A 26,765-nucleotide genomic window follows, 5' to 3' on the forward strand; every position below is an offset into this window, starting at 1 on the left:
TGTAAGGCTACTTAGTGAAGGTGGGCCTCGTCCAGGTAGAAGCAGAAGCGGAGCTGATGTCTCAGCGTCATGGTAATGATAGACTCCGCCCATGATGACTGCCAGAGCCATGCTAGCTCAGGCCATTGCAGTTTTTTTTTCATATCAGAATTAGTTTTGGATCAAGTCAACTGCAAAAAGAGCCCTGCAAATATTCCAAAATGTTATGCTGTATGTTCTACTTATAGTTGGAGATATTAAAATAAACAAACCCATCCAAAGAGAACTGATAGGAGAATCGATAAGGAATCGGATCAACGAGCTTTATCGATAACAGGGTTGGAATTGGTGAATTCCTATCAATTTCCATCCCTGCTGACCACTTCTTCCAGCTAAGCCTTTTGGTCTGTAGTATAAAAAAAAGTTGACATTGAACCTTGAAATAAAATCTGAACAGAAAGAAGACAAGTGCACCTGAAATGATCCAAGACCTGCTAGCATAGCTGCCATTACATGCTTATCTATCACCCTGTCACCCGGGTTTATGCACTCTGGCTTTTGTTAGCATAGTTTTGGATGGGAAGACACAAACACGACTCCTGCAAGGTTCGACGAAATGGTCAAAAGGCTGGTGTGTGTATCACCTGTGTATCCCCATTTTCTCCCCTCTTTTGCAGTCTCCCCCCTTCTCTCAATGACAAGCCTTTATTTTTCACCCCACCCCCCTTCTACTTGCATCTCTCTGTCTCTCTCTCACCCCCCAATTTCTTATCCTTCCCATTTTTCCATTCCCAGTCCTCCCCCAGCACACGCTCTCTCATTCACCTCTCCTCTCTCTATCTTACTCTCCTGCTCAGAGCTCCTCCGCATTAGCAGTCAGCTCCACTCCTAGATGTACTTTGTTTTTCAACCGTGGTGGAGGCTGAGCGAGATACAGAGAGAGCAGGAGAGAGAGCGAGGACGGGAGGGGGGGGCATCATTTACACAATCATCCACGCCAAGCGGACCCTGCAGCTCGCCCCACCCTCGCCTCCCTCTCCGTCCCTCAGCCACCGCTCACGATGCCAAACATTTTATGTGTTATTTAGTCATGCCTGACTTTATCGAATTTGAAATACATGCCAGTCACGGCGGCCCCCCCGCCCCCTCGGCCCCCTCCCCCTTCACATACCCCCACCACTGCCCTCCTTGCTAACAGCATCCTCATCCTCACCCCCCCTTGCCTCTGTTGAGACTCTGCCATCCATTTATGACCCGAAGACACTCAACAATAGTCTCCAGAGACATTTCACTTCTAAATGAAGTTTTATTTCCAGGCTTTTCCACAGAACCTCCTCACACCCACCAACCCACCCCCACAGGGGGAGGAGTGAAGAGAGCATGTTAGTAACTAACAGAATTATGGTTCCGAGATGGATTATTTCTGCTTTAAATCAAAGGCTCTCTGTGCTGCTGGATATTGGTTGTCCTGTTTTTTTAAGAAGTGTTAAAATGACAGAGATTTGACAGGCAGCTGAATGCAGAGAGAAATGTTCCACCAGACAAGGAACACGAGGGGCTAGAGGAAATCCCAGCACACTGGCCTATAATCCCAACATCGGGATTAATGGTTGTTTTGTTTTCTCCTCTTATTTAACAGACGAGTGTAGAGTTCAGCTGGTAGACAGGGTCACTTACTGGGATTATGGGTTGAATCCAACTTGAACTTGATATTAAAAATGAATAAAGTGGGCACAACACTTCCACAAGAGCTGCAGTATTCCATTACAAAGCTATATCTTGAACACATATAAACGTTTGAGAATAAAAGTTACAATAAATACACACCAAAACACTGGTGCACTGAATTCTAATGAGACCATCCTGACCAGTATGAACCAAATTACATTTGAATTTTGGATAAATACTGAAAAAATCAAAGTCAAAGTCTCATGTTGCAAACAAGAAGGAGAACAATGTGTAAAAGATTTAAGAGGATTAATGACGTCAATAGGTTTTTAACTTACCATATATGGATAAAAACCTACATATACACATACATAACCTACATATGTTAAAGTAAAGTTTATCAATAATAATAAATTATAAAACCTTCCCAGCTCTCTTCTGTCACTCTAACCTGGTATCCAGTTTTCACACTTCCATTCACAGCACATAATTCATGGATTACTGAAATTGCCTCAGTCTGCCTCATAAACTAAGAGCAGAAATACCCCAACGGTTGCGCATGCAGAATCAGTTCTTGTCTCAACAATTTCCCTGCACTAACAAACCGCTGCAGCCCCCACAGTCGTCTCAACGAAGCCACGAGAGAAGAACTCAGAGGGTTGGATGGAGCGCGGGGTGTTGTGCTGTCTGTTTTTAGTAACACACGTGCTGTTGTGCGTGTGCTAAACAATATCTGTGCTCTACGGCCGCTCTGAAGCTGCAAAGTTGTAGCTTCTCTAACAGCCATTGTGATGTGCTGCTGTACATAGTATGGCTGGTACTGTTGAGCAGCAACGAACGGCAATACTGTGCTCTGCAGCTGCCGCAGTTTTTGTTCATGATCCCAACCAAAAAGGTTATTTTTTTCCCCGTATTTAATCTTTTTTCACCCCCTCTAAAGCTGCGAACAGACACACTCTGCATGAAAGGATTTCCACAACACTGTGTTCCTGCTCTGCTCCATTAGCATCTCTTAGTGTCCCTTAATTTGTCGTTTGCAGGTAGATTACAAAATAATTATGTGCGAGATTTTATATACCTGTTTTCATCAACATCCCACAGTTAATAGAACACAATTAAAATTCTTGCTTCAGCATGTTTTTGCATCAAGTTGTTCCTTATTGTTCCATTAAAGTACTTTAAAGTAATGAAAAAGATCTCATTCAGTTCTCGTGCAGAACAAAAAGACACAGAAAATAAGTTTCTTTTATAACTTTTGCTCCGTGTAAACCAAATACATGAAGCTGATTTTTTTTATTTTTTTTGTCAGTATTATTCATCACTAACAAGCTTGAGGTTTGGAGGGATCACGGGTCTGTGATGGAGGTGCAGATACAGCGGTAGAGAAGCTTTGAGACAAGCTGGGGAGCGGTGCCGTTCGTGTTCTCCTCGCTGTTTGGGGAAAAAGGGTTTCAGTTGGAAGCTCGGAAGAAATATTAGCCAAACGATCCACATGCCAGCCTCTTATAAGCACACATGTTCAGAGGAAACGTTACGCTCAGGTAACTCGCATTCCTTCACAGTGCAATAACAGGAAAGGTAGCCCCCATCATCCATTCTTTGTGTGCCTGTGAAAACAGGAGAGAAAGAAACCAGACGAAGCCTGAGGGCTGTGAAACACTGGAGACGCTCTTCTCCCCGCCTGACTCCACCTCCAGTTTTCATCATGCAGCATCTCCGGGTCTCTTTAGAATTCCGCTTGAAAAAGTTTGCGCTGCAGATATCGTCAATTTAACTCCCAACTCTTTGCCTCAGCACCGAACTTAGTCTCAGAATCGAAAAAATTCTCTCGAATTATTATGTTAAAATATGCTCTTCCATCTCGCCTCGGCCTCAGTCGCACGAGGAATATCTTTCACTAAGTGTGTCATATTTGTGCAGTGGGAAAATACATGATATTGTTTCAAGAAACCCTTTAATCATTAGAAGTGTTGCAATCCTCTCTGCACTCCAGGATTTATTTGACACGTGCTTCGGGGGAAAATCAGACTCAATTTAGAAATAAGTGATGTGAGTATTTTTTCAGAGAGTAAATACATTTTGTGGAGGCTCCCTAGGCTTCATCTTACAGTTACATTGCATAAATTGGTGCTCGATTCATGAATCCACCGCAGTCGGGCGCCGACATGGCAGCAGTTTAATCTCGTGTTTCCACGGCTGCCTCTAAAAACACTGAATCATTTGTATCTAATTAATTTACTTTTTTTTTTTTTTTTTTTTACTGTGACTGGCTGTTGGATTTTAGGCTTCAGGGTGAAGGTTTTCTTTTTTAAATTAAATGACAGATTATGATAAACCGCAGTCATCTTTGTTATTTAATCAGACACAGTCGTTACAGTTTTTGAGCATCAGACAGCCAATAAAATGTTTATTTTGATTAATTGTTCAACTGATGTTCCTATTAGGAAACTCTGATATTACTGCAGTATTGAGTGTTTTCTGATTTTATTTTTGCTTTAATGGTCATTGCCGTAAATGTTTCTTATTCTGACAAACCTTCCAGCAACTTCTAGTTCCAGTTGTTCTATATGAGTTAGCAAAAGTCATTTTCAGAAGACGTTTACCAGACTGGAACATTTTTACACTATTTTTTCGACAACACTGCACGTTTGAAGAGGATTCGGTGAAGACTAATGAGGATTTTTGTAAATATTCTCGAACCTTTGCATGAAATACCAGATATCTTCCTCCCATTCGGGCTGGCGTGTTCATAAAATATGCAAAATATTGCCAATTGCTGGCTTAAACAGAACAAAACCTCCTGCGGTAGCAGTGATAAACTTGAGCTACTACATTAGTGATGCTGTCTTATACAATCTAATAATGGCATCCTGCTCTTCCTCCTTCCAGATCATTATACACGTAGCCTGCAATGTTAAGTAGCTCTCTCATCCCTTTTGTCTCCTCGCAGCGATCGGCCGGACGTTGATTCCCCGTTACTTCAGCACGGTGTTCGAGGGAGGGGTCACTGAACTCCACTACATCCTCAAGCACTCCAAGGAGTCCTTCCACAACTCCTGCATCACCTTGGACTGCGATCAGTGCACCATGGTCACCCAGCACGGGAAGCCCATGTTTACAAAGGTAACGCCTGACCCCTCAGCATCTCCCAACATGAATATTTGATCACAGGCTGTGATAATGGAACAGTCGAGGTGTTTAACTGGTTAAAGATCAAATCCATTTACACCCTTGGAGTTTCTTCCACCTTATTTCTTTGTGTCACAACTGACTCCCTTCCTAACACAAAAAGATTAATTTCCATTTATTATATAAATGAATAGTCAAACATGCAGCATTTTTTACAGTTTGCTGTGGCTGCATATATTTCCATATATCCAAGATCTCTTAATAACATTTCAACAGCACATATACCTTATTATATATTACTAGGGGTCAGGTTTGGGTCCCCTTTTCTCCTCTTTACAGGTAAAATTACTGCGTGGATATATCAGACTTAGCAATTCCTCCTCCTGCAGTAATACACAGGTAAATCCAGAGAGACGCGAAAAGGCTTTTTGAAGAATGTTGCACAATTTGGTGTAACAGATAATAGTGAAGAACAGACAAAGTAAGAAAAGCAGAAACACAGAAATGTCAGATAATCCAAACCGGAAGCCAAAGTTTCCAAAACTCTGCTTTTGTCTTTGGGGGAGAGAAGTCCCCTGTGAGCTGTCTGCGTTTACACAGTCTGATCTGGCTGGCGAGCTGGTTCTTTATGTCTTTGCTTGCTGTTCTAAACGGATGTGAGAGCAGATCCTGGTCAGCCTGGAGCTGATGAGCTGAAGGGGTTCCATGTTCCCTGCACCAGGAACTCCGGGCTGCAGCAGGATGACTGGACGATAAATGACTGTATGCCTTCCTGTTTTCATGACTCGACAGTGTGTGCTGATCCGTGCGTGTGTGTGTGTGTGTGTGTGTGTGTGTGTGTGTGTGTGTGGGTGTGTGTGGGTGTGTGTGTGTGTGTGTGAACTTGAATGGAGTCTGATAAGAACAGTTTGGCTGACCTTCTGTGGGGTACATGGACAAAAAGTAAATTAAAATGTCACCAGAGGAAAAAACAAGTAATTTTAACAAATAAGTTAGTTATGAGTTCTAGAGCGTGACCGTGACTGGAAGATATTTCAGTTTTATAAAAAAAATGAAAGGATTTATGGCTCTGGGAATATTGACAATAACTAAACTTTGTAATTGGCACATTAACAACCTGTCATTGAAGCAACAGATTAGGTTCAAGTTGGCGACATCGTTTCACACATTTGGAGAATTTTGCTGGTTTGTTCTGTTGAAATTAAAGAGAGGGGTCTATTTTAGACAAAAGCTGAGTTCATATAGGACGAGAGCTTCCTGTGCAGAATAATTACATTTCGAACACTGTAAAAAAGGGACTAACTGTAAAAGAAAGTAGTAAAACAGAGCTTCTTTTGTGTAGTTCCTCATTAATATTGTACAAAATTCAATGAAATGCATACAAATATTGCAAACTCATTAACTAGCAAATTTGGGGGGTATTTAATGGAGTTGCATCATGACAAATCTTTGAAGCTGCATTGAGGAATCATAATCAGCAGCTGTTTTTGTGTCACACGTGACAGGTAGCTTCCGTTCCAGCCGACACGTGTTGGTGATTGTGTTTCCATGCATGGCTGCTTCTGTGAGGGATAATGTGAAGGAGAGTTTGTCAAGCCGCTCATCTGATTTGTGCACGCGTGGCGGGTGGCACAGGCGTATCGGTCCTCATCGAGGGGGCTCTTTGTTTGGCCGTACCAGGAATGCGAAATGAAACAAAATATTGAAACCCTACTTTTTACAGTGCATTGTTATTTTTCTATGTTGTGAACAACACAACAAATAGTTCTAGAAATAAATTTCTCAATTGCAAAAATGGGACGTCGGTGCGCCGAAGAGAAACAAAAACAGCCCAACCTTGGTCAAGAAAAAGCTAAATTTAACGCTTGCAGCACTGCTTGCTTTTCATCTTCATCTAAATTGGATGAGAAGAATTAATTCATTAGAAAAAAAAAAAAAGAATTCCAATAACTGAGCATGTTCTCCCTGAGCTCCCAGCAGCAGCAGCAGCAAGCCTGCAGCTCTGGGGGCCCGAATCTCAATCAGCTCTGCTTCGCCTCGCTTTCCTCACCCCCCTACCCCCCCCCCCCCAACCCACCCACCCACTCCCCCCCCCCCCACCCTCCATCCTTCTCTCTCATCCCTCTGCCTGACTGGCTCATTCTACCCTCGCTCTGTACTCCACCACTCTCTCCCCCACCCCACTTCTTATTCTCGGCTCTCCCTCCCCTGCTGTGCACACACGCACTCGCCTGCCCGCACACACACACACACACACACACTCTCTCTCTCACACACACACATACACACACTCTCTCTCACACACACACATACACACAGAACCTTCATCCCATGAGAAATCATCCCCAGCTCCCAACTCGCTCTCTTACTCTCCCAATTTCTCTGCTCTCTCTTTCCCTTTCGTTCACTCTCTCTTCCTTGCTTAAGCTCTCCTCTCTCTCTCCAGATGTCTTTCCATCTCTTACGAAAGTCTTACATGCAGATATATTTTTTTGATTTATTGGCACGTTTGATTTTAAGGAAGTTTTTGTGGCTTTTCTTTTCTTTTAACAATATTGCTGGATGCTGTTTTGTATCTTTCCCAGTTCCGTCAGCTGTGTTGAATAGAAGAGGTACATTAATGTTAATGTTTATCACATATTGGTCTTACGCTGATGTCATACACTGAAATTACTGCCAGAGACTGGATGTGTCTGTACTGAGGCCAGGGTGCAGGGCACTTTTATTAGATTTGATTCTATGTCCAGAGTTTAATCACTTTTAGGATAACCTAAAAGAAAAATAAGAAATTATTTGTTTTTTTGGCCTTCAGACAACGCAGAGAGGGCTTTAGCGGGGTTGCTGAAGTGTCCTTCAAGTTCTTGGCTTCGACATCCCTGTTTATATACTTGAATTTTTGGAATTCAATAAAGTTCTAAAAGCAGTCCTCAAGTCAAGCTTGTGGAAGACTCGCTCTGATTTCAGCGAACTCTAGATCTACTGAGGGCCAGTACGCCACATTTGTTAGATCTGACAACCACATTTTTAAATGTTACAGTAATTTCACCTCATCATTCAGATAAATGGTTGCAAATGAAGAGGAATATTTAAAGCCCAGAGTCTTATCATCATAGCCATTAATGCATTTTGCTTCATTGTTAAACGCTTATACAGTATTGATCACAGATATAGTCATCATTATCCTGTATTGAACCAAAAAATCTCTTTGATTCAGTGTTAATGAAGTAATCCCTGTAAAGTAGTCAAATTGTCTGGTTACAAGGTTTAGATGAGGGATTAGTCAGGGTTTTGAGGGGGAAAGGTGACGCCGTCCGCCATCTGCGCAGCTTTGCAAGATGAGGATGTGTTGACAAGGTTAGACAGGGTGCCAATTTGACCATATGCCCCTGACCTCCAAGTCTCCGCGGTATCCTCGCACCTTTTTTCAGTGCAGCCCAGCAGGGTTCTCTGTCTCAGCCAGTGTGTGTTAGTGGTAAGGGCACGGCCCTTGTTACCGGTGCCCAGTTGGGGGTTTGTGCATGCTGGGAGGCGAGCAAAGAGCAGAAGGTGGAGTTAGCAACACAGGGATCGTAGCTCAAGTGAATTTCATTCCCTCACTGGATGCCCTTTTTTTTGTCTTTTTCCTTTAAGTGGTTGTTTTATATCTAACGTGTGCGCCTGCTCGATCTGTAATCAGGACTTTTTCACTGACACAAACAGGTCTTTTGTCTTTTACCTTCCGTATATTTGGTGAGTTTGAGTGGCAGCAGTTTATAGTATGTAAACTGCTTTAGATATCTTCAGTCCAATTTTCTATCATTAACCAGGAGGAGTGTCCGGGACACGCCCATGTTATTAATTGATTGCCATGTTATGGTACAGTATTGAATAGCACTTCAGCAGGAGGAGCCTCGTTATTCTTTGGTACGCTTTTGAGCTGGAGATCCCATGATCTCAGCCCCAGCGTGTGGAAGATTTATGACCCCGCTTTTAAATCAATGGGGACTCTCTGTGAAGGGCCGTGCACCGTTTAATGGACCATTTTTTAATTTAAGGGGATTGTCCTCCTCTTACTTTTCATAAGGGAACACTACTTTCCACGAGGGAACACTATTTATCCAAAAAGAAATAGTTAAGCGTAATGTGATAAATATTAGATTTTAACAAATTCTCTCCCATGTGGGTGACATAATGACTTTGTAGGCTTGGATTTATACTGCACTCTCTGGGAAGGGGGGCTCCTGCAATACATCTCTGCAACGTCATTAGTCAGAACAACTCCTGCATGTTTAGTGCAAATGGCAATTAATTTTACTCTACAAATTTAACTGTTATGCCAATCAGAATTAATGTTTGCAGGGAGATTTAAGAACAAAACCACTGGTCTCATAGGGAAAAAAAATCAATACTGCAGCACTCTTTAACGACTGTATGTAGGAACCTGGAAAGGTGCACGGTGGCCACTGGGTTTACTGGTCAAATGAACTGTCATTTATTCCAATGCTATTGATGGAAAACAGTAAAACTCTCAGTTTCATCGAGTTATCTTTGCTCCACCACAATCCTTCACAAACGAAACTGGCATCATTAGAGCGGTTTTAAGTCATTTTTAATTTATTATGTACATTGTTAAACTATGGGCTCAATCAATGGCAAATTTACAGTCAAGAGATTAAAAAAAGCTTTTTTCCCCCCAACTCTCTGGGAGCAAAATAAAGGAGTGATTAAGCGTCATTTAAGGAATTTTATTTCATATAGAACAAGTCTTTGTAAACTTTGTAAATAATCTACATTAAATACATTTGTTTTCATTATCCATTAAAGGCTTGGTTTTCTAATCGCTTATCCAGGGCAGACATGCTGGTGTCTGACAGTCGGGAATCCATTATTATTGGCACCAAATTCTGCCAGTTGAATGTTCATATTCATATATATTTTCAGTTTAGGGAGTCAGTGGCAAACAGTCTTGTAGAAGAAATGCAACAGAGAATTTTAAAGATGATAAAGTAATTCTAACAACAGTGGAACAAAGGTCATTGGTGATGGACCGTCCCTACTGTGGTTTTGGGGCTGAGCAATGAAACATTAACCTAACATATAATGTCCTCATGCATTTTAAAAGTACGTCAGCCAATTTTATACTATGTGTTTAAGTTAATGGTGACTTCAGGGCTTAATCTAAACACTTTATGAGTTCACTTTTTTGACTGACTTGCCATTAGATCATGTGACTGGCTGGGGTGGGTGAGTGGGTGAGAAGTGGGGAATTGTGTTGGGATGGAGGGAAGGTGGGGTAAAGCAACGGTTGCTAGCCTCTTTCTTACTGATCCTCTGGAGACCATCTGCGCTGAGGGCATTGATTAGAGTGTGTCTGGTGGGATTACATCTTTGCCGTTACCATGCCAACTAATCAGCTGATTCCCCCCTCCCCCTTTCTCTGTCTGTCTCTTCACTTCTCTCTCCTCTCTCTCTCTCTCTGCGGTTGTCACAGCAACGAAATACGAGTGAAGCGCAAAGGCCCCGGCAAGCACTGAATTCAGCTAAAGGGGTGAAAAAAAAATGTTCCCTCCCTCCTCCCACCTTCACCGTCTCTCCTCCGTCTCCCAATTTCTCTCCCTCTCTCTCTCTGTTTCTCCTCCTAATTGGCAACTCTCTCTGACCTAAAGTTCTTTTGTCTCTGGTGTAAGCACTCCCCTCTCCGGATTATATTTACCACATTTTACTAATAGCTGCATTGTTCCAAAGGCAAAAAATGCTCTGACGGGAATAAATACTGGGAGCATAATTGCTGATTTTACGTGTCCTTGAGTAAAATTAAGCATTTTGTCCAAATCACTCCTGGTGAATAAATCTGATTCCAAACCAAACCAAATCCACCGCCCTCTCTTTCATTTGTCTGTAAAGGTGAGATGTCTGAGCTGTTAAGTGACGCTGAGGTTGTGCTCTTCGTCCAGGTTTGCACGGAGGGTCGTTTAATACTGGAGTTCGCTTTTGACGACCTGATGAGGATCAAGACGTGGCACTTTAACATCCGGCAGTACCGAGAGCTCATTCCCCGCAGCATCCTGGCCATGCACGTGAGTGTGACATCATTAACACATGGCCTTTATTTTAAAAAAATGAAATAAAGGTGTAACTTTTTAAATCCTGCTAGCATCTCTGCCGACAGCCAAGGCACTTTTTGGAGGCTGTTTACAAGCGTTTGAATTTTAAACGCTAACAAAGCAGTTTGCAAGGATTTTTGCAAACCAATTTACTGCAGACATCAAAGGCCACGGAGGATAAAAAAAGGGCCCTTGTCTGAAAAGAGAGAGAGCGAGGCGAAAAAAAACAAGGTCATATGAATAATCTCTTTAATTCCTCTAAGTGTACCACACATTTAGTCAGTGGAGCTGTGGAGTGGGGCTGGAGCAAGCAGAAGGTCAATGTGATTTCCAATGAAACTGCTGTTAAGGAAGAAAAATGGTCCTTTAGGAAAATATAAAGGAAGTCAAGTTTGACAAATGCTGAAACTTAATGCGGTCAAAAATAATGTTGGCCTGAGACACCCAATAAATGACCATACCCTCCGTCCGTCCGTCCGTGCATGCGTCGATTATTTATTCAATCAGTTTTTCTCAAAACCCTCCAGGCTTTCCTACTTTACTGTAAAATAAACATGTACTGGTCTTTCCAGCATAGATTCTGCAACACCTTTTTTTTCCCAGCTGCATTCAAACAAGCGCTAAATTCCGCACATTCTTTACAGAACTGTGTGGTGAGAGAAGGACACACATCTTTGATGGAGACCTGAGTGACGACGTAAAATACTGTCTGTCTCGATCCCACCGTAACTGTTAACTCCTCCATTATTATTACAGTATTACCTTAATTCATACAAACGTCATTAAAAACAGCCATTTTCCCCACATTCCTGCTGCCATACACCATCCATACAGCTTCCATTCGCTGAATATATAAAACAAGACCCGGTCTTACCTAAAGATGTGTGTGGCAGCTACTTTTGCCCGTGTACTTTTTCCTTCCTTTCTTTTTTGACTAAATCTTTATATGAATTTCACCGAGCAATAAATTGGCCCCACTGGGTATTCACTCTAATTCCTCAAGAGTGGGATATTGCGGGTCCTGGCCGGTTCTCCTATGATTCTCATGTGAATCTGAGTTCATGCTTTTGATCATCACTCGGACGAATGAGAGCGGATACGGATGCACAGGAAGGGTGCAACTGCAGATGCACGTGCAGATGCCATCTGCATGCACTGTCCATGTCTCCAGATCAACTGAGTTCATTCAATGTTTTTGTTATATGCAGATTTAGTGATTTGGGAATCTAAGCAATATAGTGGAACATGCAGGCTCGTTTGATTTAAATTGAAAATAAAAGCAAAATATTGAACAAGATTGCATGAGTGAAAGAAAATAGACTTACAATATATGATTCAAATATTTAAAAGAGGAATTTTAAAACAAAACTGTCCAAATGGAACAGAGACACTGGCATATAAGGACAACATATTAATTTGTTGAAATTTAATATTTTTCTTATATATAAAGGAAGACTGAATTTAATGTCACAAGCGCTGCAGTTCCGCAGATGTCCACTAGATGCTGATATCGGTGATTGTATTAAAGTCACCTTCACAAGTGTACATTTAGTTTTGGTTTTTTTTTACTTTTCAGAGTTCACTTCTCTTTTACTCAACTTTTAATTTACCTTGAAGGGAGTTATAATGGTGCTGCTTTCATCACAGAGTCCCTGAAACAAAGAATTTTCTTTTTTCCTCCTCATTTCTGTGTCAATAGGAAGGCTTATCTCACAAAATTATATGATTCGTTACTTAGTATAAGAAATATAGAAATGCAAACAGGGTCAATATTTATATCAAAATATGCAACAGAAAATGAAACAGAATTGCAAATAGTTGTTTTTTTGCTAAGCTTCACAATTCGTCTTTAAATAGCTCTGTTGTGTTAATACTGATTATTCTTTCATATAAAGACCAAGTTATGCTTTTAGATAATTAGAGTAAATTAATTACTTTAAGGCATTTGGTTTTCTTGTTTTTTCAAGTCTTAGGTGATGCATTCGCCCCCAAACATCTGTTACATCCTCTCCCACCTACACTGATGTACGTTTTCTTTAAAACACAACCTTATTTAAACAGGCGCACAGATGTAAATTCAAATTAATCATTTACATTCACAAAAAGACAAAGACAAGCATTATAAATATTGAAATGAATATCACAACGCAGGTGACAGAGTCTGCAGAGAGACATTAATGCATACACAGACAACTATTTGTCACGCTGACAGAATCAATTATAATTTAGCGTTAAATTATGCAGCTTGTTTTATAGCAACATCGTTGTTCCAAACTTTTCTCCCAGACTGCGTCAGAATCCTTGCTCCCAAGACTTTATGTGCTTTTTAAGGGTCCCCACCAATTGTTAATGTCAGGCTGGACAAATTCCCATAGAGAGGAGCAATTGTGTGTGATGAGGAAGCAGCTGATTTTCTGATGCTCGTCCAATAATGCACCTTAATTCGATCCCCCGTCACTCCCTCGCCGCTATGTTGACGGCACAGAAGCCCTCTTTCCCTTTCCTCTCCACTTTCTCGACACTGAGATGCGAGTGGAGATGGAATTATGCATTTTTCATGAGACAGTGAATGCAAGTGCGCTCGCTGCTCCTCCTCAGTCTGCGCCAGCCTTCCTCCGTCAATAACCGTAGTTTTTCATGATTTGGCTGCTTATTTTTGGAGCAGCAAACAAGCTCGCTGGATAATTATACAACTCGTCTTGGTGAGATTTTTACTTTTTCGGCTGGATGTCACGCTCGAATTGCTACCTTGGATTTGTGGCTTTGGGCTTTTTGTAAAAGTTCCATTCTTGACTCCTGCACGCACTCGTGTTGTTGACTTTGTTTTAACTTTCACCTATTAGAATAAAGTATTTGGATATTGCTCAGTTGGTCCAAGTGTGCTTTAGATACATCCTAAAACATAAAAGCTTCACATTCGTGCACACCTTTCAGAATGTGGTGATATTAAAAAGCCTGACATCCATTTATTCAACTTGTTGGCAACTGCAGTGTTGTATTTATGGCCTGAGGGTGCGAATGTATTCAGATTAATGCCATTTAGCCTAATTGCCTTTAGATAATTAGTTTGTCACCATTTGAATGCAAACTTCATATAAAAATAAATGTTCTTCGCTGTCGTTTCTCTGCCGGTGGCTGCAGGCACAAGACCCTCAGGTGCTGGAGCAACTGTCTAAAAACATCACTCGCATGGGTCTGACCAACTTCACCCTCAACTACCTCAGGGTAAGTGCACGTGCATGAGCGCATGCGCGTATGGGTGCGCCTGGAACTGTCATCCTGCTTTTGTTCTCCTCAAACTTACATGGATGCAGATAAACAGTTCTCCCTCTAATGTAATGTGGCACGTTGACTTTGCCCACTCAGCTTATTGTACTTTTAAAGGCATATTTTTTAAAGTTTGCACTGTATTTTTTCCCTTCTTAATGGGAGTGCAGCCAGCTTTTGTTGTTATTTATGTGCTGAACACTTCATTATCCCGAGGTGTCTGAAATTTAAGTGTATAATTTCACAGCATGGAAACAAAAGCAGGAAAAAGGCCGTATTCTGTCTTTGCTCTCTGAAAATATAAATGGCCTTTCTGCCGGACCGCGGCGATGTCATTTGCAAAAATGGAAGGCATAAGCGGGCTGAATACATTAGCGGTTATTTCAGGGTTTTGTTTGTGCCGTTTTATTTTTTTTTTAGAAAACATCTGACTGACAGCTACGATTTCCAAATAGGAGAACAAGAGCGAGCGTGAGAGAGGAAAATTAATTGGATACAGAAAATTAGCATAACATTAATGAACGCTCCCTGTTGAGACTCATAATTGTGAAATGGCACACGAATATAGGAACAGCACCTCTGCTGCTTTTAATAACCGAAGGAAGAAAGATGCAGGGACAGAGAGGGAGCAGGGGGATGTTTTTGTTTCCTTATAAGAATAAATTTATGTATGAATAGCAACTGCAATGGAAAGAGAGTGCATTATTTAAGAATCTACGCTTTGATTGGACACTCGGTCATTCAGATCATCGGTGTTGTGAATATTAGTTTATGCCTCTTTTTTATGCTGCTTTTCTGCACTTTTGTTATTTTGAGATATTCTTGACTTTGTTTTTACTGCTACTATATTTATGCAAGGATCTTCAGTATTGAGCCGTTTAATTGGCGACTACCCTATAGGTCATGGGATACTCATTATATACTAATTATGTGGCTGGTTTAACAGCTCCCCTCACTGTTAGAGAAAAAAGAAAGCATTTAGACATCAAAACATCTTTATGTTAATAAATTGGTGATTTTTGAAGAGATTATGTCATTGAAAGTTATCAACTTTAGCAAAAAACCCAGTTATGCTGTTAATTGTCTAATGGCGTTGTAGCTACAGCGTGGTGCAGTGATACGGGTCGGTGCGTTCGAGACCTTGAAAGTGGGAGCTGGGTGCATTTATCAGGGCAAAAACTTATTAGATCTCTTAGCTCTCCATTTTCAAAAAGGAACCATAAATTCAGCTAGTTTTCATGAGGACTTCTCCTTGAAACATTATTAGCATTGAAACATTATTATTCATAAATGTATTGCGTAATTTTATTCAATAGTTGGTCAAATTCAAAGGATGAAGTCTCATTTTTTTTCTGAATTTTGCCTTTGTTTGATCACCTATAACTTTTGACTCTATAATCACTGCCTGCCAAGATTTCACTAAATTTGAAAAGCTGTTTATCTTCACGCTTATCGGAGGGTGTCAAAGTTAAGTACACCCTTTCCTCATATTAAGCTGACAATACTTTGTGGCTGGAATTGCCCTTTCCCAGCGTTTATCAGTCCTTCCCAAACAGTCCGACAGTTTCCTGGCTGCTGGGTTACAACCGGCCTTTCTCTCACTTTCACAAACAGGCAAACGCATTTTTTTTTCTGTTTTTCATTCATTGGTAGAATTTAAGCTTTTCTGTGTACCGGATCTGCCAGTTTCCTACTATTCAGCCTGAAAATAGCCCTTGTTTTCAGGCCGAGAGCCAGGACTTGTTGGCTGAGTTGGGGAGGGATATTACTGTGTCAGGAGGGAGCTATCAGAGTAGAACAAGGGATTAGTCTGCTGCAGGGATGTTCACTTTACCTCGAGCTGCATGGCATCAAAACGCTGCCCTTGTAACATGAGCAACACCGTCAGAGCAGCAGACATTACTGCGCTCACGGAGGCTAATTTGTTGTCAGTGCTGGATAGTATGTTGGAAACCTGCTGGTTTGAATATCCCGCAGATTTGTTTTTTTTTTTTTACCCCTAATATAGCTATTTCTATTCTTTTTTTGGTTTCATCTGTTTTATGATAGTAACTACGTAATATCTGAAATGTGATAACTGTTTTTATGTGAAGATTATTATAATTAATCCTATTATGTATTGATAATTGTAGCATTTGCTTTGTCTATTTAGAGATTTTGCAGGAAATTCTGGTTTATTGATCAAGAATGTGCTGCCTTGAGGTTTAAAAATCAACAGACCCGCGCAATATTAACCGACTGAAAATAATTTGGACATGAAAAATATATATTATTTGATTGTTTTTGTAATAACCTGCTACCTGCTTTGGGGGGAAACAGAGGTCCGTTCAATTATTAATTCATGGGCACCGGGTAATTCTATTGGCAGCATCGACAACACTGTCAATAACAGGCTGTACTGCTGCTGAGCTTCGGGTCATTGTCTTTGCACCAGCTGAGGATTTTAATGGACAGTTGCTGAAAATGTTCAAAATTGAAGAAAATAGAGAAAGAAAAATCCTTTCAGAGGAAATATCTGCCCGGTGTTTGAATCTGCTGTGGTTCTTTGGGCAACTCTCAAGCTGTCCAGCCACTGTTTTCTGAATAACTCAACATGTACAGTAGTAGGCCAGTTACATCATACACATATCCACGTTATTACAACCATATTGTCCATATTATTACAACCATAAGCCAAAGCGTTGTTCCTCTATGGCTGGAGTTTTAAATAATGGATATTCTGGTATATTCTGTGTTTCTCTCCCCATTTTTATTGAAGTAAAAAGAAAACAATAGGTGTTTTTGTGTTACATTTGTGAGCTGCTTGTGCATCGGTCAAACGTACCTGAGCACAAACCTCTGATTTCAAGGTACTTTAACAAAAGGTTCAATCCCCCCCCCCACCCCCACCCCACCCAAAAAAAAAAGAAAATGAAAAAATCAAAACTGATTTGATGCACAATTAGTCACTCAGTGTGGGTCTGTGCATAATTAATTAGCCAACATTTTTCTTTAATGGAAGATGTTTGCTCCACCTTGATAAGAGGCTGCAGCCGTCAACCAACACTTCACTCATCAAATATTGAATAAATCTGCCTTGACTGACTCTCTCCCTCTCTCTCTCTCCCTCTGTGTGTGGGGGGTGTGTGTGTCACATCATGTCTGCAGTTGTGTGTCATCCTGGAGCCCATGCAGGAGCTCATGTCAAGACACAAGACCTACAACCTCAGCCCCCGGGACTGTCTGAAGACATGTCTGTTCCAAAAGTGGCAGAGAATGGTGGCTCCCCCAGGTAACCACCTAATAAAACTCACACCTCTACTGTCCACCAGCCTTCCCAGAGAGGCAGGCGTGAGTGTTTCAAGTCAAATCCGCTGTAAATAAGAGGAACCTGTCACCAAACCCAGTCGATTACAACCAGGATGATAGACTTGTTAATGTTGTGGCTTTGGTCTTTTATTACACAGCTTGAAGTTCCTTCACCAAGTATGATTCATTTTTTCCCGCACTGCTTTTTCCCCGGCACATTTTATTTTTCCACTTGTCATTATAGTTTTTAATCCTTTAAATATATTATACCTGTCAGGTGTGTGAAATTAATCAGAAGTCAGAGCCGCCTCTCGAATCCCAACCTTGCCAGTCATAACAGGCCTCTCAGCCGCCTCTGATGGATGCTTTAAGGACAGTTTTTGAAAAGTACTAAACTTAAATTGCTTGTGTGGGCTTAAGCTGTAGAGAAAGAGCCCGTTGAGTTTTTTGTTGTTTTTTTTTTTCCTTTGACACGTCGGAGTGGCTGCAAATTACAGCAATGCCTAGCGAGGCATGAAGAGGTGTCTTTAAAGTCCAGCACCAGTCAAAAAGCCTTTGACTCAGACCTGTGTAACTTTAATTAAGAGTGCTGGGTGTAATCAGAGCGGCAGATCCAGCGTCCCTGGTCAGCAGCTCCCCAGTGCTGGAAACCTTCTTTAAAGACAAGAAAAATAACAGTTATTTAACTGTTCTATACGTGTTAATTTCTGTCTCTTAAATATGCTTTAATGTGGATATTTTGACACGAACCTTGCAGCTCAGCTGGTTTTTCTCATTGCTGGTGTGTCATTCCCCCTTTTCCTGCGATTCTTCTTCAGCCTGGAAACCGGTTGGGATGTAGCCAGGAAGGAAGTCATAGGCGCGTTTCTGCCCTGATAAGTCCTTTTGGTGGAAATGGAAGCGATTTTAGTGCGTCACCGCTTGAGAATCGAAGGAAAGGGCTCAGATAACAGCAATGATTGTCTCCCACAATGAGCTTCTGCGTTTGCAAAGTCTGTCAAAATGTAAAATGGAATTTTAGAATAACAAGATGATAATAACCGCCTGATTATTACTTTTTTTTTTTCTTTTTGATTTGTACTCTCCTGCCGGTTGTCTCATGATTTACTGGTTGTTGCAACTGAACATGAAAGCATCTCCCTGGGTGTGATTAGTAAGAACCTGGAAAAATGTATTTCAATTTCAGGCATCTGTTTCACAATCACAGCAGTGTTTTCTTATCGCTCCCTTGGGATTTAAATGAATTATGTTTTCTTTCAATTGTTGGCAAAAAACTACAGCAAAACACATCTGTATCAATCAATAATTCAAGAGTAGTTGGTTTGTAAATACAAACACACTGATCTCTCGTTAACCTGTATCGCGTCTTTATATAATTTAATCAGAGGTTCACGTGTTAATGACATAATTGATATATCTGATATGGTTGTTTTTTAGCACATGAGTGGAATCATCTCTAACTTTTTAGGTTCCACGTGGTCAAAAACAGCAGTAAATGTTCAGTTATTTCTCCTCTTTTTCTCTGTTGTCATCTCTCCCTCTGAGTCTGTCTTAAATTGCTAAAGAGATTATCTAATCATCGGAATTAAATAAGATGGTTTTGGCTCCGATTTCAGCTGGACACCCACAGAACTTCAAAACGGAAATATTTCCCACAAATCACAAAAAAGGTATCTTCTCTCTTACATTGTCGACTGCCGCGGTAAATCCGCTTCGGAATGCCGTGAAATACATTTTTGTGTGCAGGTCCTGTGTGGCTGCTCAGTTGCATGTGAAATCAGAACTAATGCTTACTGGAACAAATGCAGAGCACATTTACCTTCGAGTTGCTGGCTAAAACGCCACCGTTGGAGCCGGGACATCAGCAAATTTACAAACGTGCATGTAGATGTGCACCAGCACATTGGACGAGGACGCCCTCGGCTCCCCGAAGCCTGGTTTTTAATCTTGCTTTTGTTTGGAAATGTTGTGAATCATTAACAAATTTCTATGATGGATCATCGGGGTCCATTGTTGAACATTTAGGCAAACAGAGCAGGAGCTCCTTCTTACTAGTGCATGTCTTGGGAGATGTTGGCTTGCTTGCGGTTTTTACCTCTGATGAAAACAAAGCATGGATGCTTGTTGACTAGTTGCTTTTGCCTCTATAACATATGCAAATGTCGCCCGTGTGTCCCCGTGTGTGTTCTCTATGCATGCATTTGTAGAGATTGTGCACAGTTTTGTCTGCACGCCATCTTTAACGCTATCTGTCTGTCTGTGCCTCCGCTGTGGGACTCTAAAACACACACAAACACACACACACACCTCGCAGTCAGCAAACACCCCTACACCCAGTCTCCGTCTGTATGCATTATGTTCTTGGCATTGCCTCTGTTTCTCTTTGCTGGTCGCGCCAAAGCTGAGCCCGCCCGACAGACAACCACAAAGAGGAGGAAACGGAAGAACTCGGCCAGCAGCGCCAACAGCAGCGTGGGCACCACCGCGGGCAAGAAACGCAGCCCGGCCACCAACTTCAGCCTCTCCAGTCAGGTACCTGTAAGCATCAGCTCGGTTTGCCTCTTCTCTTCCACCTTTTTTCTATGACTCAACATGTCTGTTTTAAACACGTGCACAGATGGTCCTAATGGTATTGCAGATTGGTTTATTGTTCACTGACGTGAGGGGGAGGAAATGTGGGAGAAAACACCCCGAAGCCTGTACAGCGAGACAAAAGAAAGCTCAAGGGATGTTTATGAAAATATGTTACCTCATAAAAAAATAGATAAACAAAAGATCGAATATCGCAGAGACCAAAACACCATTAAAAATCATCAAAACGCGGGAACATCTTAATATAAAAATGCAGGTAAAGGTGAGCTCCCTTACAACAGCGAGGCATCTAACTTTCCCAGTCATATATTTTTCTTGGATTACCTTCCCTTTAGTTCAAAACATTTTTGCTTAAAGAAAAAGACTCAACTGACCTTGGAGGGAAAAAACTGCTTAAATGTGAAGACCATAAGGGAAAACGTGGGTGGGTGGTCCTGTCAGAGCCGGTATTTTTGAAAATGCCCTTGACTGTGGAGCTGAACTCACAGACGCCCAGAGCATCTTTACTGGCGCGTCTGGAACTGTCTGAATCTTAAAGCGCTGGAGACAAACACTGGTTCTGCTGCAGCCCTGTTCGCTATGTTCAATGACTGAATAAACAGCAGCCAGTTTCCTTTCTCAGTTACAAAGTGAAGACAACAATTTATCAATCAAATATTCAAGCACTCTCAAACTGAAATTGTAATGCACCAATAAAATATTGAAGCTGGGTCAATATGAACCCTAAAATTTGCACCTATGGGCTTTTTACACACAGGATAGGGGGGGATAAACCCTTAATTGTGTTCTGTAAGAGTATTTACGAACATTTTGTTGATCACCCCCCTTGAAACAGAAACAGGGCTGAACCGTAAAGCTCCAGCCGCATCGGGCTCTTCCATCGAGGTCTGGATGTGTGGAGTGTGGCGCACTCTTGCACTGTGCATTACACACATACACTCACATATACGCACACATTGTGTATTCATTAAACATATTTATTTGTTTGTGTGAGAAGTGTGTTGCAGTCAAAACTTGAACTTTTGCCATTATTGGCAAATGAATATGAATATGGAAGGAAAGATGTATGGTGCTTTAAGGTGTTGTCCTTCCAGTGCTGCAGCTGCATCACACCATACACTGCTTGCGCTCATGAGGTTCCCCTGTGACTTTAAATGTCCTTCTGCATTTTTAAGTCCTTGTCATTGAATAGAGGGTCTCTCAAACTATGGTACGGGCAGGGAGGTATGCATAAATCAAAACTGGCCATGTAGGCCAAATGTGGTACTGCTGACTTTATTCAGGTTACTGACACTGTTTCCAGGTCAGAAGGTCGGACCTCCCAGTGTGTAGATGCATGGCATCTGAACAGCAGGTGGTCTTTTTTAGATGGATATGCTTATTGTACTTGCTAACATCACATTCATTCGAATGTTATTGTGTGGACTTTATACAATGGTTCTTTGGATTGCTCCAAGTTATTATACTGTCTGGAAATAACAGAAAAATACAGTGTCCAGCATTGGTTCCAGAGTGAGAAATGGTTAAATATCACTATTATACAGAGCTTGCGAGCTAATTCCCTTTATAAATGGATTTTAATTTTCACTCAGTTTAAAGTTGCTCCTCCTAACTTATTTTTCCCCTAATTCTGCCTTTTCCCCAACATTTTACAGAAAACTTAACACTGTCCAATCATTAGCTGTCTTCCTCTCAAGGCACATGCATACAATGCACATCATACACATCCACACCCAGCATGCACAATTGTTTTCTCTCTGGGAGGCAGTTTGGCTGCATGCCAGCTCTCATTATCATTGATATCTGTATACACTGTCCACCCCCAGATCCTTTCTCTGTCACATGCACAGTCTCAACACCATTATTTCCTCTCAACCTTCCCTCCCACGCGTGCGCTCACACACACGCAGACGCACGCACACACACCACCGCTGCCTTGCATTCACACGCTGCTTTAAGACTGGCAGCACGGCTGGTAACATGCTGGTTACATATGTTGCGTGCCTGCTGTCTTTGTCTGAGAAGTTGTTCGTTTGTGGCTGAGCATCAGCCTACGTGAGCCCAATGACAATAAGGAGTGGACTGTTGTGGTGCTGCTGCTGGGTTTGGGGGTGGGGGTGGGGGGTTCACCAGCGGCTGGAGCAGAGAAGGCGTAGAGGAGAAAGGATGGGGAGTCGAATATATGGGACGGAGACGTCAATAAAATGCGCAACACTGACCTCTAGCGGTCAGAATGAAACTCGACTTTGTTTTGCTGTAACTTCGGCAAACTTTTGCACACTCTTGAGTCTCTTAAGTGACATTACGCGATGGATAATGAGTACATTTACATTTTAAAATTAACTTCTGCAATTTTACATTGCATAAATACCAAGCCAGGTCATGCATGTTTTTTCCTTCCTACAAATCACAACAGTGTGTCTAATGGTTCCGGTGAACCGTAAAGCTTCATTGCTATGAAACAAAATCATTTAAATGAGCCACAACATTGCACACGTGCCAACATTAAACGGATTGAGGGGGGCCTGCTCACAACAATAAAACTCTGGAAAAAAAATCCAATATGTTGATCAATAGATCCTGTATATTTCACTATAATCTGTGTCCTAAAATCTTCACTTGTCATGGAATTAGTACTGTATATCCTGAAAGATTCCCACTGCTAATCTAAAATATGCTAATGCCATCGCTCAGTGAATGAAAGGGACACAGAGGCATTCATGGCTGTGTTACCTCATTCACAGCCTTGCCTCTTTAGCATGACAGCTAACTTAGCAAGATGAGTAGACAGTATTAATTAGCTCACAATTAACACGCCACAGTCTGAGACTAGCCACCAGCTGTTAGCGTCTGAGGCGTTCCTCCTGTTTGGGGGGGGGCACAGATTTGTCCAGAGGTAGGTTGTCAGGCCTCCTCAGAGGAACAGATGGCGAATGCAAGGCTTGTTGGCAATCAGCACATTTTTAGCTAATGACTTAATTAGCTATGCAAATTGACAAATCAGTGTGGATATTGTCATTTAGTTGAAAAGCTCACCTAAATTAATTAGCCTGATTAAGGCATAGTGGGGAGTAGAAGTAGTTGCTTGGGGGGGTTTGGTGGGACGGCTTGGATAAATAAACTGCCTCTCCCCATTTTCCTCATCCAAGTCTGTGAATGAAGTGTGTGATTGGCGTGTGATCAGTTGTCTAGTTGTGTTTGTATACAGTATATGAATGCATGCTAATTGTGTGTGTTTGATCTGTGCAGGTTTGTTTTATCCCCGTGGGGGGGGGGGGGTCCTGTGCACTGTTTTGAGTTAGCGTTTCAGCTACTGCAGGATTGTCGATGTCATCTTTATTTTAGGCGCTCCCTGCTAATCTGCACCTTGGACTGTGCAGGTGTGTTTGTGTGCATTCAGCCCAGTTATTCTAGGTTTGTGTGCCAGCGTGTGGGCATCTTTGTGTGTTTTGCAGAGGGAATGGATGAGAAGACAGCAATCTTCCAAGCCAGGCGGTCCTGACACACATGGCCAGTCAAGCATGCACTCCATTTAACAGTACAGCTTCTTCCCAGGTTGTGGAGGGTGGGCGCTGGGGTTCGCAGACAGAGAGATGCTTAGCCAGTCAAAAAAAGAGGAGATTCATCAAATGGCACGCAAAGACAAGCAGCAATTATTCAGAGCTTATTGATCAGTGCCTGGAATCATCAATTACACTCATAGTGTACATGGAATATGATCTCTGTTGGCGATGAAGGGCAGAAACAAGCACACAATTATTGGGATTTCGCCACAGAACAACAGCCATATAGAACAGTGGATAAGTGAAATATGTCCTCCGTGATGAATATTGATGGAGGCGTGTTCCGAACGCGGGGCCGCTCTGTGTTCTCCTGTGGGGAGGTTTGATTTGAATTTGCAGGAAAGGATCCAAAACAGACCCAAATCCCTGCTGATATTTTACTACAGTCAACAGGTTTGGCTGCGACATCAGCTGTTGATGAGCTACGTAAATATTGAGCTGTTTATGCATGTGCACAGCACGATTTTAACGCTCAGATTTAGCGTTTGAATACTTTTAACGTTATAAACAGATACCGTGCATGTATACGGATATACGCACTTGTCTTCACCCACATGTGTTAAAAACAGATAGAGCTTCATTTCTTCCGACTCTTTATCACTTTAGGATGCAGATTAAATTAGATTCAGTGGACAAAAGACCAAAAGCGGATGCACATAAAGATAATACAGGCTTTTAGGCGTCATTAAAGTCACAAATTTTGAATCTAAATCTGAATTTAAACTGCTGAATTCATGGCCTCCAACGTGCTCTAACCACATAAATAAACAGGCCATTCTATTTCTGAACACTGACTTTGACCTATTTAAACACGGTAGTGGCCGGGTTGTTCAAATGCTCTCCATGTCTCTACCCCCATCCCCACAGGACGTGATGGTCGTGGGAGAACCGACCCTGATGGGCGGCGAATTCGGGGATGAGGACGAACGCCTAATCACCCGTTTGGAGAACACTCAGTACGACGCCACCAACGGCCTGGACGACGAGGACGATTTCAACAGCTCCCCAGCTTTGGGCAACAACGCCCCCTGGAGCAGCAAACCTCCTGCTGCTCAGGACACCAAACCTGAGAGCACAGCGCCACAACCATCGCAGTAAAGCTGCGCATCCTTGGCTACATATGGACTGACTCCATAAACTCTCCCGGACTGAACCAAAACCTTCCCCCGACTGTCCGCTCAGCTCAGATACGCCCGCCTGAATATTTTCCTCCTCTCCGAACCTCCAAAACACGAGGACTGGCAGCACTGCACAGCAATATCCACGCGTCACAAACTTTTAGCGCGCGCCAGGCGTGTGCGCCACTAATGAACTGTGGTGTTTTCAAGAATGCATTTGGAAAACAGCAGATCAATTTCTTCTGCGCAGACCTGCAGACACGAAGCTCTCATCTGCTGGAATACAACAGCTGTGATTGGATGACCTGGAGGTCACAAGTCATCATGCTGACAGTGGAGAGGGTTGGGGAAAAGGACCATTTGAAGCGACAAACAAAATGTCTCCGAAAATGGCAAGTTGTGCTTTGTGTCGGCCAGCAGAAGCCAGTGGAAGCAACTAACCGCACTGAAGACGAATGAAACATTGCTTGAGGTGTTTTTATTTGAGGGTTTGTTAGCTGCTAGTTTGTTTCTACCATTGCTGTATTTCCATTTCCAATTAAGGAGAAAAAGAAGAGCTGTGTGTTGTTGTGGGCTCGGAAATAAAGGAAAATCGCGTCCTTGGATTGTTTTTTTTCCACTTAACGGCGGGCGTCGCAGGTTGTGATTTCATGCAAACCAATTTGATTGTGCTCATAGTCTGCTGGTATTTTGTCTCTCAGAATTCTTTGTGATTGCAAAATTTTAAAGATCATCATTGGAACTTTGCAAATTATGCAATGGGTTTTTGTTTTTTTGCCCTTTTTCGAGAAAAATTGGACTTTGCTCCCTTTAATGACCTACTCCCAAACTGACACTAAAGCCTTTTCCTGCATGATTTTATAGAATTCTTCATTTTGTTTGAGTGTGATTTTTAAAAGCCGATCACTCTGATTTATCAGTTTGGGAACACTGTCACGAGGTTTGTAGCTCTGTAAATAAAGGTGGAATCTATTTTGTCCACTGTAAATCAGCCACTGAATCATATTTGGATATGGCAGCTGTTTTGTTTTGTACAAGAGGTTCAGATTTCTGTAGGGTGGTTTGGATTGATGCTGGATTGCCTCTAATTCTCTTAAGCTAGTCCAGAACCAAAGCCACTAATTTAACCAACAGTCCTATAATCCCATTTCTTGTGTATTCTGTGACAGAGGAAGCATTTTAAAGCAACACACAGGTAAAAATCCCTTCCACCCAACAGAAATAGTTTGATATCCCTGTATTTGTGTTCACGATTGTTCTTTAATCTTGAATTGAATTGATATTATATCCCTGATCTCTTTTGTTAGACCTTTGTTTGAAGACCCAGACAGATGTCTTTATACAATTGGATCATATGGGTATTTATTTGTGCATTTGTAAGGAAGCTAACACATTTCTAAATATGTTTGAGCTTAGTATTATTAGACACCATTTGTATATTATATAGCAGAGGTGTTCAGTGTCATATCTGATGTCTGGTATGTATGCTTTGCCATTATGTGTGCCAATAAACCGTGCTTACAGATGAGGTGAATTTTATTTTTATTTTTTTTTGCTATATGTATAGTTTGAAGATTTTTGCCTAATTTTTTTCATAATTGGGTCATTATTCTGTAACTGGCAGAAACAACCGCCTTGTTAAGCTACGTTGTTACATGTGTAATAACATAGGGGAGAAATTTATTCCAGTCCTTTTGCCCCAAGTGCTTCAAAATAAATACACGGAAATCTTCCTTTCAGATCTAACATTTTATGCTAATCCAATTATAAAGCTGCACCAGTTACAGATTGACCAGGGCGCAGAAAGAGACTGGAAATAATTTGATGAGATAATGAGCAGTTTTAAGGCATTAATACACAATTTGGTTTCATTTCCTTTCATATACAGTATTAAGATTTCAATAAAAGGCTCAGCTTCAAGTTGGGAGCTGCCTTCCTCATTACTGAAGATATAAAACAGAATTTTAGCAAATGCAGGACTGAGATTTTCACATCTGCTTCCCTTCGTCACAAAGCCTCAGGATAGGATGAGAGGAATTAACTGAAGGGTAAAATAGGAGTCAAATGAAAAGATGTGT

The 26,765-nt window shown here is 41.7% G+C and overlaps 1 protein-coding gene across 6 annotated transcripts in view; it reads left to right on the forward strand.

Annotated features, from left to right (window-relative positions):
* The window catches only part of ldb2a (LIM domain binding 2a), a 54,616-nt gene extending 28,401 nt beyond the window's left edge, over nt 1–26,215 (forward strand). The window contains exons 3-9 of one of the 6 annotated variants that reach the window (XM_057043099.1): nt 4,598–4,770; nt 10,710–10,832; nt 14,001–14,084; nt 17,274–17,397; nt 19,031–19,084; nt 19,816–19,952; nt 24,437–26,215. In XM_057043099.1, the coding sequence (XP_056899079.1) occupies nt 4,598–4,770; nt 10,710–10,832; nt 14,001–14,084; nt 17,274–17,397; nt 19,031–19,084; nt 19,816–19,952; nt 24,437–24,667 (926 nt within the window). In that variant the 3' untranslated portion in view covers nt 24,668–26,215. Of the gene's footprint in view, nt 1–4,597; nt 4,771–10,709; nt 10,833–14,000; nt 14,085–17,273; nt 17,398–19,030; nt 19,085–19,799; nt 19,953–24,436 lie in introns of all 6 variants that reach the window. The other 5 variants (XM_057043095.1, XM_057043097.1, XM_057043100.1 and 2 more) reach the window with 5 other exon arrangements.
* Nucleotides 26,216–26,765: the final 550 nt, after the last annotated feature.

The sequence above is a fragment of the Takifugu flavidus genome, chromosome 9 (genome assembly GCF_003711565.1).
Source record: "Takifugu flavidus isolate HTHZ2018 chromosome 9, ASM371156v2, whole genome shotgun sequence".
NCBI classification, from domain to species: Eukaryota; Metazoa; Chordata; class Actinopteri; order Tetraodontiformes; family Tetraodontidae; genus Takifugu; species Takifugu flavidus.